The 12,383-nt window shown below is 37.4% G+C and overlaps 1 protein-coding gene across 1 annotated transcript in view; it reads left to right on the top strand.

Annotated features, from left to right (window-relative positions):
* The window catches only part of Ipo9 (Importin 9), a 358,080-nt gene that overhangs the window by 246,137 nt on the left and 99,560 nt on the right, over positions 1-12,383 (top strand). The window contains exon 15 of the mRNA XM_090372279.1: positions 9,297-9,444. Coding sequence (XP_090228405.1) covers positions 9,297-9,444 — 148 coding nt within the window. The remainder of the gene's footprint in view (positions 1-9,296; positions 9,445-12,383) is intronic.

The raw sequence follows: 12,383 nt of genomic DNA, 5'->3' as shown, positions 1-12,383 counted from the left end.
TGCCAGTACATAAAGGTAGTTCTAAGAGTGAAGTTGGTAACTACAGACTGGTTAGTCTGACTTCAGTGGTAGGGGAAAGGTATTCACAGATATGAGTCTCGTGAATGCGGAAGTAAAAGCAAGGAAAAATGGATTTAAATGCCAGTTGTATGCCTTAAACTTAAAATAATTCAGCACCTGACACAAATGTATTTCCATTAGAGGAAAAACATTTCTGACTGTTTAGAGCAATGGTTTTCAATCTGTGCGCCACATAATTTGGGTTTAAGTTAAACTTATTATTATATTTTTTAAAATTTATATGTTTATTTCATTATAAAAAGGTGTACGGTATTCTTTTAATTTTGTGGTGATCTATAATTGATGTTTATTTAGTACCTCTATATAAAGAATAAAATTATTATTATATATATATATATATATATAGAGAGAGAGAGAGAGAGAGAGAGAGAGAGAGAGAATCGGATCTAACAGGCAGAAAATTGAGTAGGGGTGCTGTTGTTAAAAAACAAAAGGTCGAACCACTGGTTTAGAGGAACAGCCTCTTGTAATGCCAGATATTCTTACTAGAATTAAGGGGTTTGGATTTCAAAATGGAAACACAAACACACATAGGTGAATATGCTTATGTTTTGGATAGGATTTTTGCTTGAACAAATAAGTGCTAGCTACATTCAATTTTATGTGTGGCCTCATTCATTTCATTCTCTTGACTCCATTTGGTTTCTGATAAACTTAAATGTTGAAAGTAATTGTGAAATTAGAAAAACTAGATATGTTTTTTGGGTGTGGAGCAAACAAACTCAGATATTGTCACTTGATTTGCATTTATGGTTTATTATTTTTCTTTGTTTTGTAAAAAAAATCCTGATTCATAACAATATATAGAAATTTGCAGAAGAAACAAATAGGTCATTATTCCATTATATAAAACAATGGCTGGATCGTATCTTGAATATTTCATGCAGACTTGGAAATCCCATTTTAAATGAGATCCCATTGGAAAAGTTACAAAAACAGTGACAAGATTGGCTAAGGCAAAGGATATTTTTATGAAGAGAGAGAGAGAGAGAGAGAGATTTTGGTTCTGTAAGCTATTAGAAATATCTCACAGAATTTAGGTATCTTTGGGTTGGCATGATCAAGACGTTTAGTGATTTAAAAGAGTTGAGTAATCTAAATGCTGAAGGCACATACACTGGTGTTCAAAGAAAGTGCATCACCTAGGAATTTCACATTTTTAACCCTTTTTTGCGATGATATGTTAAATTAATGACTAGCATCACAAAAAGAAATATAAACAAAAGATATTTATTAATAGTTAAGGCAAAGCTAAGTAATATTTGACAGATGCTCTCGAAATATTCCAAAATGAGCATTTGCAACCTTTATACAACAGTTTTGGTAAACACAACAATTATGGCTGAAATGTTATCAGAAGCCCTCAGTTTGCTTCAGTTTATCATTTTAAATGGAAAACAAAATGAAAAGTTCACCAGGTGCAAACTGATATTTAGTTGAACTGCCTCTGACCCTGATGACAGCAGCACACTGTCGAGGCATTGACAAGATCAATTTCTGAAGATAATCAACTGATAGTTCGTGGAAGGGTCTTTGGTTTCTTTCTGGCAACTGCAGATTCCACATGATGCCAACAGTTCTCTATAGGATTCATGTCTGGCCGGGCTGTTACCTGGTCAGCTAAGAGTTGTAATGGACTGTTCTTCCAACCATTTTTTCGCCTGTAACAAATGTAAACATATTACTGTCAAACATCTAATGCAGAAATGAAGCCAAAGTAACTACAGAAGTGCCTACTTACCCTTTTCGGTGTAAGTAGGCACTCCTGTAGTTACAAGGAGCAGAGTCATCCTGAAAGATGCAGTTACTTGGCAGGTTAAAATGGTCTCTAATGGTTGGCAGCAATTTGCCTTCCAATATAGCCAGGTGTCCATTAGCATTTTACGCAACCTTTTATAAACTGCAGGTGACCTACTCCACGATATGAAATGCACCCTCATTCATTTGGCTTGTAGGGAATTTCATTGTAGACAACATACAGTCTGGGTGGTATTCTTAACCACGTGTACGGCAAATCGTTTGTCTCCCATCAGAGCCATGCAGATTGAATTTCTTCTCATCGGGGAAAATAACTGACTTCCACTGCTCGGGGGTCCATTTGACGTGCTCTTTACACCAAATTAATCGGGCCTATTTCATTTTTTGTGTGAGGACAGGCTTCTTCTTAGGACGACGGGCTACAAGTCCATTTTTGAAGAAGCGTCTTTTGACTGTTGCTGCACTTGCTACCACTCCTGTATATTCTTCCCATCCTCATTTCAGCTCAGACAAAGAAGCTTTACAATTTTTAAAGCATAAGCGCTTCAAAACGGCGTCCTGTTTTGGTGTAGAGACTCGTTTGCATCCAGTTCCTTTTTTCCTATCAGCAGAACCAGTATCCTTGAGTTTGAAAAGAAATCTACTCACTATCGACTGATTACAAGACACTCTATAAGCAATATAACAGAAAGAACATCCTTCCTCATGTAACGCAACAATAGCAGTCTTTCTTCGTGGTGTCAACTGTATGTAACTCACCATCCTGACACAAGTAAGGAATGACTGCAACTCTTACAGAGAGTGCTTATATAGCTGAAAATAACAGCTGATGCAATATTACATCATCACATATGCATGTCAATCTTATCTGATGCAATTTGTAAGAAACATTGCCATATACTTACGTTATTCTGACAAAAATTACAATTTTAAGGGGTGATGCACTTTCTTTGAATACCAGTGTATACTGTCACGTGGCAGACAAGGAGATATAAATTTAAATTGAGAGGAGGTAAGTATAGAATAGATACACAAAAATATTTCTCCTTTATTAAGAGAATGATTGGCTGTTGGAGTCAATTGCCACCTACTCTTGTAGAGGCAGAAAGTTTATTTGAAATTGAAGGGTGATTGGACAAAATACTTGATAGAAATAGGTCTGTGGCATTATTTTTTTTTATATATATATTTTTTGTTGTTATTAATCTTATGCTCTGTAAATTTGCTTCCCTGAATTAAATTTTTTACTGGTAAACATCAGCACTAATACTAAATAACTATACAAATGAAATATGATGAACAGGATGGTCGTTACTTGTTGCATATGCCACATCTCTTTGATCTCCTGTCTTAGGTTCATGCACTTCCTGATTTTTTCCTCATGCATTTTCTGGAGGTTGCCAGTGTTGGGCATTGATATGCCAATCAGATAGGTAGCCTTTTCCTTCTTGTCGACAAGGGTTATGTCCGATCTGATGTGTGGGATTTTCTTGTCCATTATTATGGTGCTGTCCCAGTACAGCTTGTGGGTTGGGGTTTCTAGTACTGCCTGGGGTTGTATTACTGTATTACAAGTTTGATCAACTATCATTTCTTTGCTAGATTCTGATGTACTTTGATCAACTGTCATTCTTTGCTAGATTCTGATGTATTATCTTGGATACCTGGTCATGTCTACAAGTGTACTCAGTCTGGGTTGTCACCTTGCATCCCACGGCGATGTGTTGGATTGTTTCTGATGACAGGTGGCATTGTCGACATGTGTCTGACACTCCGGGCTCCTTGATGATGTATTTTCTATAGTTTCTGGTGTTGATTACCTGGTCTTGGTTGGGGAGCATGAATCCTTGTCTTGGGGATGAGCATCCCACTCATGAGCCATGCATTGGAAGCAGTTTTATCCATGTGGCCTCGATAGAGGTCATTGTCCCATCTTTCTAACTTTGTTTGTTCCGACTGGGCAGGAGAGGGACTCCTCCCCTAGGTTGAGTGGTGTATGGTGATAGTCTATCTTCCTTATTGCCTGGTAGAGTGCTGCTGCATTTTTTTGGAAGTAATCTTTCAGGTTAGCTGTTGCTGTTTTCTGTTGCCCAATGAGGTCTATCAGGCCCGTCCCCCTTCCTCCCTCTTTCTGAGCTCAGTCTCTTCATTGCTGACTTTGGGTGGTGTTGGCAGCTCTTGGTCATCATTGTCCTTTCTCATGATATGCTTCAGCTCATTATTAGTGCAATCTATGATTCCGAAGAGCATGTTAAGCACTGAGACTGCATAGGTGTTTATAGCTTTAACTGTGTTCCCTCCATTCAGCTTTCAGCAGGCTTCTGAGTATCTGGTAGTATTTTTCAGCCAGACAACCCTTGATTTCCTTGTGCTGTAACTGCTGAACCTGCATCATTCCCAGGTATTTGTAATCTATCCCTATGTCATGGTTTCGATTTGTTTATGCCTGCAGTTCGTAGTTTCGGACAACTAATTTCCCCCTATGCAGTCCGTGGATCTTGCATTTGTCTAGATCAAATTCCATTCTGATATCATTGCTGAATTCTTCAGGGATCCTGAATAGTTGCTGAAATTACTTCTTGGTTGCTGCATAGAGCTTGATATCATCCATGTACATCAGGAGGGTGAGGGTGTGCAGGTTTTTCCTTCCTTATTTGAGGTTATATCTATACTTGCTGCTGTTGAGCATGATGGACAGCAGGTTGAGTGCTAGACAGAACCACAGTGGGCTCAGAGCATCTCCTTGAAAGATTCCTCTCCTGAGGGGATTATTATTATTATTATTATTATTAGCCATATGGTACAAGGAAGCCTGAGGCTTATGCTGCACCAACCAAAAAAAAAAAAAAATTCCCGAGTTACCCCCTGTGTGTGTGAGAGAGAGAGAGAGAGAGAGAGAAGTAGAAAGGCATCACCAAGAAAGAGAAGAATGATGATATCCAGCTCAGGACCCTGGGTTTGCCAAGCCCATACTCACCAGATGTGAGCCCCCGGGGTTCTGGTTGTGATGTTCTCAACCTTAATAGTGGTACTCCATTTCGCCATGGTTGCTTCTAGGAAGTTTGTCACTGTTGGATTGACTTTTTAGATCTTCAGCGTATCTATTAGCCGGCTATGAGGCATGGAGTCGAAGGCCTTGTGGTAACTGATGCAGGCCATGTGCAGGTTGCACCGCTTCTTGTAAGCTTGATCTATAACTGTGGTATCAGTAATTAATTGCTCCTTGCATCCTTTCTGCCGTTTGGCCATTATGTTCTGGCTCTCCAAGTGGTCTGATATCTTCTTGGTTATGCAACTGTTCTTGTACATCATTGGGAGAAGGTGATTGGCCTGTATTTTGCGCTGGCTTTCTTGTATCTAAGGGAGACCTGGGGGTAGTTGTGCAGGGAGATATGAAGTTTTCTGAGCAGTGCAGACGGGCTGCAAGAGTAGCTCATGGTGTATTGTCGATGATATATAGGAATTTTTCTAGCAGGGATAAGGAGGTGATTATTCCCTTGTATAAGGCAATGGTCAGGCCACACCTAGAGTACTGTATACAGGTCTGGAGGCCTCATTTCAAGAAGGATGTAGAGACGCTGGAACGAGTACAGAGAAGGGCAACAAGATTAGTGAATGGAACAAAGGGGTGCTCTTATGAAGAAAGGCTTAAGTTTTGCAAATTACAGTGTCTGGAGACTAGGCACCGGTGAGGTGATCTGATAGAGGTGTATAAAGCCTTGAATGGTTTGAGCATGCTCGGTGCTGATGGGATTCTTCCTCAGAATAATCACCTGAGAGGGCATAAATTCAAATTGAGAAAAGACAGATGTAGGATAGACGTGAGGAAATTTGCCTTTAGCCAGCGGGTGGTTGGTTGGTGGAATAGACTTCCATCCCTTGTCGTGGAAGTTGATAGCCTAAATAAGTTTAAGGCTCAGCTGGACAGGTATTTCGAACGAACAGAGGGGTGAAGTGGAAGTGGTTATTTTTTATTTATTTATTTTATTATTTTATTTTTTTTGGCTGATGCTGCATAAGCTTGCTTTCTTGCATCAAATGCCTCTACTAATGCTAATGCTATCTTGGTCTTAGGGTTCAGATATATGATCAAGTGAGAAATAGATACCTTGAGTAAGAAATTTCAGGATTGTCTCTAGGTGAACTGCTCTGCTAAGTGTGTGTGCAAGTGAGCTTCTTGTAACAGTAGTTGTGTATGTATCTATTCTTGGGGTTCACCAGTTGTGGGAGTTCCTGATCGACTGTTTTACTTCTTCCTTCCGAATCTTTCACTCTCTCATCTCTTCTCTGTCCATGGTTTTATTCTGTTCTAGTTCTATCCAGGGGGCTCGACTGTTGTCTTACTTCACTGCTCCATATGTTGCCCCAGAACTCCTCAATTGTCTTCTGCTGGTCCATTTGACTCTTACCTGTATTCTCTAAGACTCGTGTGGAAGGCTCTTTGATCCTCATCAAAGATTCAGTTGTTTATTTTCCTCCTCACACTCAGCAAGTGATTCTGCTTCACTGTGTCCACGTAGTCTCTTATTCTCTGATTTTTGGTGCTTGCTGTGGATGCTGTCTCTCTTGAGGATGCTCTTCACTTTTCCAATCAGTTTCTTTCTCCTGTTACCCTGTTGGTACTGGGTCAATTGGCCTATCTTGACTCCCAATTCTTCTATCTTCTGCTGAAGTCTTCTTTCCCATTGGTGGTTCCTTCTTTTTTCGGTTCTTCTGCTGCTGGTCTCTCATTCTTCTTCCCTTAATCCTAGTTGCTGCTATGGCAGCACAATAAATGGCTGTGTAGATGGCCTCCTGTGTTGCACCATTGTTGTTGAGGTATTATTTACCAATTGAGGTGGTCTGTAATTCTCCACAGGATTGTATTGGGCCTCTGCTTCAGTATCACATGAGTTTTTGTGGGATCCATTCCTTCGAATTCTGTTAGTCTTCTTCCACTCTTCTATGCTGGATATCATGATCTCATCTCTTTCCACTTCAACTTCTCTGGGTTGTATTTCTTCTTGCTCTTCCTCCTCTGGTTCAGTGTTGTCCATATTTGTTATTCTTCTTTGTAATTGATCACTCATGTCCTGGCTTGATTTTTTTTCCAAGATTGCAGGACTGTCAGGTTCTTCATGACGATGGTACTTCTCTGGTCAGCTCTTTGCTGTTCCGTGACGTGAATATCCAGGAATCATTCCAACCCCTTTGTATGTAGTTTCGTCCTGTACGTTGCTATATCGGTCTCTAGATTGCTTATTTCATAGAACTCCACTTGATGCATTGCTGTTTCCTTCCTTCCTAGGTGATCGGTTGCGTAGGAAGCACTTCCGGTTGGTGGGGTTTGGATGGTCTTGCCCTTCTCTTGTGGTAGTCATATGGGGGACAGCACCACTTGCTCCACTGTCTTCCTCCGGAGACTGTCTCTGACTTTTTGAACTGACCCCTCTGCCTAAGGCCCGAACGTGAATGACTTTATTCTGCGCCACACTTGATGCACTATGATTATTATTTTTCTTCGACATCATCCATCTATGGAGGTGGACCTGTTTAGCTACTGCTTACATCCAGTTGTAGTGGTAGTTCTTGGGAGTGACACCGGATGACGCCACAATATTCCCTAGCCGTCACTCCGACTTTGGGGAATGTAGCTCCACTGGAGTAACTTTTGCAATATTTTATTATTATTTATTTGTCATTTTATTCTTATTATTATTCTAATTTATTACTATTATTATTATACCAGTCTCCCAGTGTGTTGGAGCCGCATTCGCTTCCGCCAACATGGGACTCAAGCCCCGGTCCCACCTAAGTGGCACTGGGGCTTGAGTTATTTGAATAATAAATGACCACATTTATTATTATTATTATTATGGTAACCCTTAACATGAAAGGTATTGGATTGTACTATTTCAGTACTGTATACAATTGAAAATTGAGGAGATAGAAGATACTTGTTGACAACAGCCTTGCACAGCTACTTGCTTTCCAATGCCACCCTACTCCAGGTAATCTTTAGAAAAGGAGCAACACAATCATTACTAAATATTTGAGCATGCCTTACACAAAAAATATACTAAATATGAAATTAGAGATTTGTTTAGATTCTGATTACTCAGATTCTAATAGTATTTTTGAAGATTTGTGTATGACAAGAATTTGATAGTACAGTTAGTTCCTGACTTTACGAGTTAATTCGTTCCTAGCGCTCGCTCGTAAAACGAAAACTCAAAGCGGGAATTTATTTCCCTTAGACATAATGTTAAAAATAGGGGTTACATTATCAACAATGAAATTAGTTAGCTAATTAGTTTGTTTAAACAATGATTGATTTATCCAAAGAAATGCGAATGTAGTCTGTAAAATCAAGCAAATTATAATAATAAAGAAATTATTTACAACTTTCAAATGTTAAAGAATGTTTATTCTTCTTCATCATCATCGACTAAATGCACACTCATTGATCACTCATTATTGGCTCGGCACTCGTTGGTTTGTTGCACAAGGAGTTGTCTTCTTCAGAAAAGTTTCAAGAGGCGTTTGTTTCCAAGATAATCTCTTTTATTTATAAATTTCGTGATTGCTTATGCATAAGCATTTTTTAACGGCACACGCAAATTACAATTAACATGATTCGCACTGAGTAACCAGTTTATGAAGCTTAAAAAAACGGGAATGAAGAGAAGATTCTAAAAATTTATTTGTTTTTTATACAATCGAAGATTTCAGTAAAGGGGAAACACATTTCACCATAATAACATAAAAAAAAACCACACAATTCCAGCTATCGGTATTTTTGCAAATGCAATAACATCGAGTTTACTACCCGTTTATAATTGATTGCACTAACAGAAAGCCTAATAAACTGGAAAGTGTAAATTGTTTTTATTGTTTTATGATCCAGAAATGTATATTAGAAAAATATCACAGAGGAGTTTAAAATTGATTCTTATAACAATGATTCTTATAACAGAACATATGATAACGATGAAAGTGTAGTGCATTTTAATGATTTGAATTGGTAACTAATATAACTTACAAACCACACTCGTCACCTTTTAGATAGCCTTAAGGTCATGAGAGTGACCTTAAAAATTACATTTTAGAGAGATAAATAGCTTAGTTATACAGCAAAAATTTACTTGTGAAGTCTTGAAATGAATTAACAAAAACCAATCTGTTATTGGGTTCATGTTACGATATTTTCACAGTACGATGGTGTCTCTGGAACTAATATCGTAAAGTGAGGTACACTGAATTGTAAAGCTATGCACGTGATTTGGAATGTGGTATTCATGAATGTTTAACATTCATTTTTTGCAATTAATGTTCATATTTTCGATTCTGTCAATACTTGATACTTGGAGGAAAAAAACTCGTAAAGCGGGAACTGCCTATATACATATTGAGGTAAATTTCTCTTATTCTTCTCCAAAAAGAATTTGTATAACTTATAACTGTGTGCTTCCTTTTAGATTCTGCGAGCACTTGAAGAATTCACAGCAGACTTCTCTACTTGCACCTTACTTGGCACCAGTCTTGGAAGGTCTCTTGGCTTTAGCTACTCAGTTTTCATCAGAAGTCTTAGCATTAGTGATGGAAGTCATCACGATTGTTCTCTCAGTATGTGAAAAATTTGATTGCATTAATTTGTTATGTTGTATTATTTTTCGGTTGTTACAATATAATACAAGAGATAACTCGGTGTATTTTTAAAAATTTCATTATTATTGAATCTACTTTGTTACATGGTATTTATATAGAGTATTATTTTCTTAGATTTGACTTTTTCTCGAATTTTAATTATAAAATATGTCAGAACTTGAAATTTGAACAAATCTAATTTTTTCAAAATGTAATTAGAAAGAAATGTTCCTAACAAATAATGCTACTGCTTTTAAGGAGACTGGGAGGAGAATTCCCATTAAAAAAAAAAAAAAAAAACACAAAGGGAAAGGTTTAATGATCTATTGCCATCTGCACATATAATGTATTTACCACTACTAAATGGAAATTAAAGTATTAGATTTATTGTTTTCATTGTAAACTCTATATACTGAATACACAAAATTTGGTATTTTTCACTTTAATTCATCATGAAAATAATTTTAACTGAATTAAATTGCAACACTATTTTTCTGATACTAATACCATTACCAAGTTTAAAAAAGGCTTTGAACTCTTGAATAATAAAAGATTAAAGCACTATTGAAAACCTTTGAATAGAGAAGTGTTTGTTTGTAGTCTAGTGCTCAGGACCATTTATATTGATAATATTGCTGCTTGAGAGATCAATGCATATTACAAGGACTCTGTTCTGTTTTTATAGTGAAAATTTTTCTAACATTTCCCACACAGTAATGTGAAAGTGGAATCACATTACTGATAAGCAGTGCCTTTTTTTTGGGACGGCACGCAACAGTACGGCGTACCAGTACCTTTATTAACAGTGACGTGTGGCATTTGGATGCAGTGCTCTTCAAAATTTGTAATATTCCGTAACTTTTTTTCACATGTTAAGCTATTTACTGTATAAAACTGTATAACCATTTTTATAATTCTAAATTACTCAGTCAGACCGCTGTTTAACGAAGTTCTTTTATAGTGAATTATTTTGAATTTCCCTTGGAAGTTACATTTATAATAGTTTCTGTTGAGTGAAGAAAATTTTCATATAGCGAATGGATTAGGAGAGAATTAACTCGGTACACACTGTTTGCATTTCTGGCCTTCAGGCAATTAGTGCTGCTGTGCAAATTAAGAGAGCTAAAGCATTCTACAACTTAGTGGTACCTGGTAAAACCTATCCGACTCCCTATCCCACGTACAGAGGAGTTGCACTAGTCAAGAGTGAGCAGACCAAGGTGTATTCCCACTGGGCTCTGGCCCACCTTCTACTGCAGTAGTGTCCAACTTTTTCCCGTACAAGAGCCATATTCAAAAAAATTCAAAGTTACATTTCTTTAGTGTGTTACATTTTCCCTATCTTGTTGCATGTAAAAGTAAAATTGAAAATATTCGAAAATTTTATTAAGTACAATACACAATTACATTTACTGAAAAAAACATTTAAGGATAATTTTTTTGATAATTAACAAAATTTAAAATGCTGTTTTAGTTCATTTTTTTCGCGGGCCGTAGGTTGGACACATTCGTGAATCAACTGTAAGCACCCTGTTCGAGAATTAGGAGAAGGTGATTTTCTTTTACCCCGACAAATAATCATCTGTTGTTTTGCAGAAGTGCGTTATCCACATTTTTCCTTAAATTTTCCCTATCTCTATTTACATGGTTGCAGTACCTGAATATCCGAATGACGCCGACATTTTTAACAGTTTCAAAAAAAAAAAAAAATTCAAATTTAACAACTAGTGACAATACTGATGGTGAGAGATGGAAAACGAGGACAACGAAGGTATTAATCCTTCTAAACATTAATTGTTGACATTTGGTGAAAGTGAAGTTAGAAAATTGTAAATTAGGTTACAGTTAAATGAAAGAGATGCAATTCGTAGATTTCAGGGATACCTAACTGATAAGGTTTCAGAAGAACTGAAGAATTTGATGAATGCTCTGAGTATGATACCAATTTCATCAAGTGAATGTGAACGAGGATTTTCACAAATGAATCTGATCGCCAGTGCTTCGTTGATGACAAAACAGTTTCTTCACTACTGTTTCTTAAAATTGTAGGCCCACCGCTGACCCGCTTCGATCCAGCAAAATATGTCAATTCATGGCTGCTTCGGAAATGTCATTCAGCATCCGACACAGAGGAAGAAAAAAGTCAGCATAGTACAGGGGTCGGCAATCTGCGGCTCGTGAGTTGCATGCAGCTCGTTTTAACACGTAACTGCGGTTCTTTAACTTTACAGATCACATGAAGCACAATTTGAAATTGAGTTAGAGGCCTTAAAATCAAGGACGTGTGGAGTGCACGACTAAAATTCCTTAAAACTGAAATTGAGGATTTGGAGAGGCAAAAGGCTGCCCTTGCAATTCTACACAAATGGACGGCAATAGACAAGTTTAAAATCCAGACCAAATTGTGCTCGATTACCGGACCCATATATGAATTTGAAAATATTTGTGTTTGGAATTCTCTCAGTTTTTGGTTCGACGTATTTCTGCCAGCAAATATTTTTGAACAGGAACTATATTAAAAATAAATCAAGAAACCGTCATCTGAACGATGTGAGCATGTTTAAAGCTCAGCATGTTTAATTATGACATACTCGCATGATGTTGAGAGACTCCGCTCAAGAAGTTCATCGGCAATAGTCACATTAATTTATACCTAATTGAATGTTTGTTATGTTTTTTTCGTTATTAATAAATAATATTTCAAAAAATATATATTTTTTAATAAACACCTTCCCACTCTGTTCCATTTCTTAAAAAACTCTTTCCTTTCCCCACCCCTCCTCCACCTCCCAGCTTGAGCTGAGGTGCACGGCTCTTTGGATTCTCTCTCTCTTTTTTTTAAGTAGATCAAAAATAGCTCTTCACTCAAAAAAGGTTGCTGACCCCTGGCATAGTGTGTCGGATGAGAACTTAATAAA

The sequence above is a fragment of the Mastigoproctus giganteus genome, chromosome 4, assembly GCF_048544385.1.
Source record: "Mastigoproctus giganteus isolate SK-2022 chromosome 4, ASM4854438v1, whole genome shotgun sequence".
NCBI lineage: Eukaryota > Metazoa > Arthropoda > Arachnida > Uropygi > Thelyphonidae > Mastigoproctus > Mastigoproctus giganteus.
Note: the sequence above shows the minus strand (reverse complement) of the source record. Positions and strands in the feature narration are given on the sequence as shown.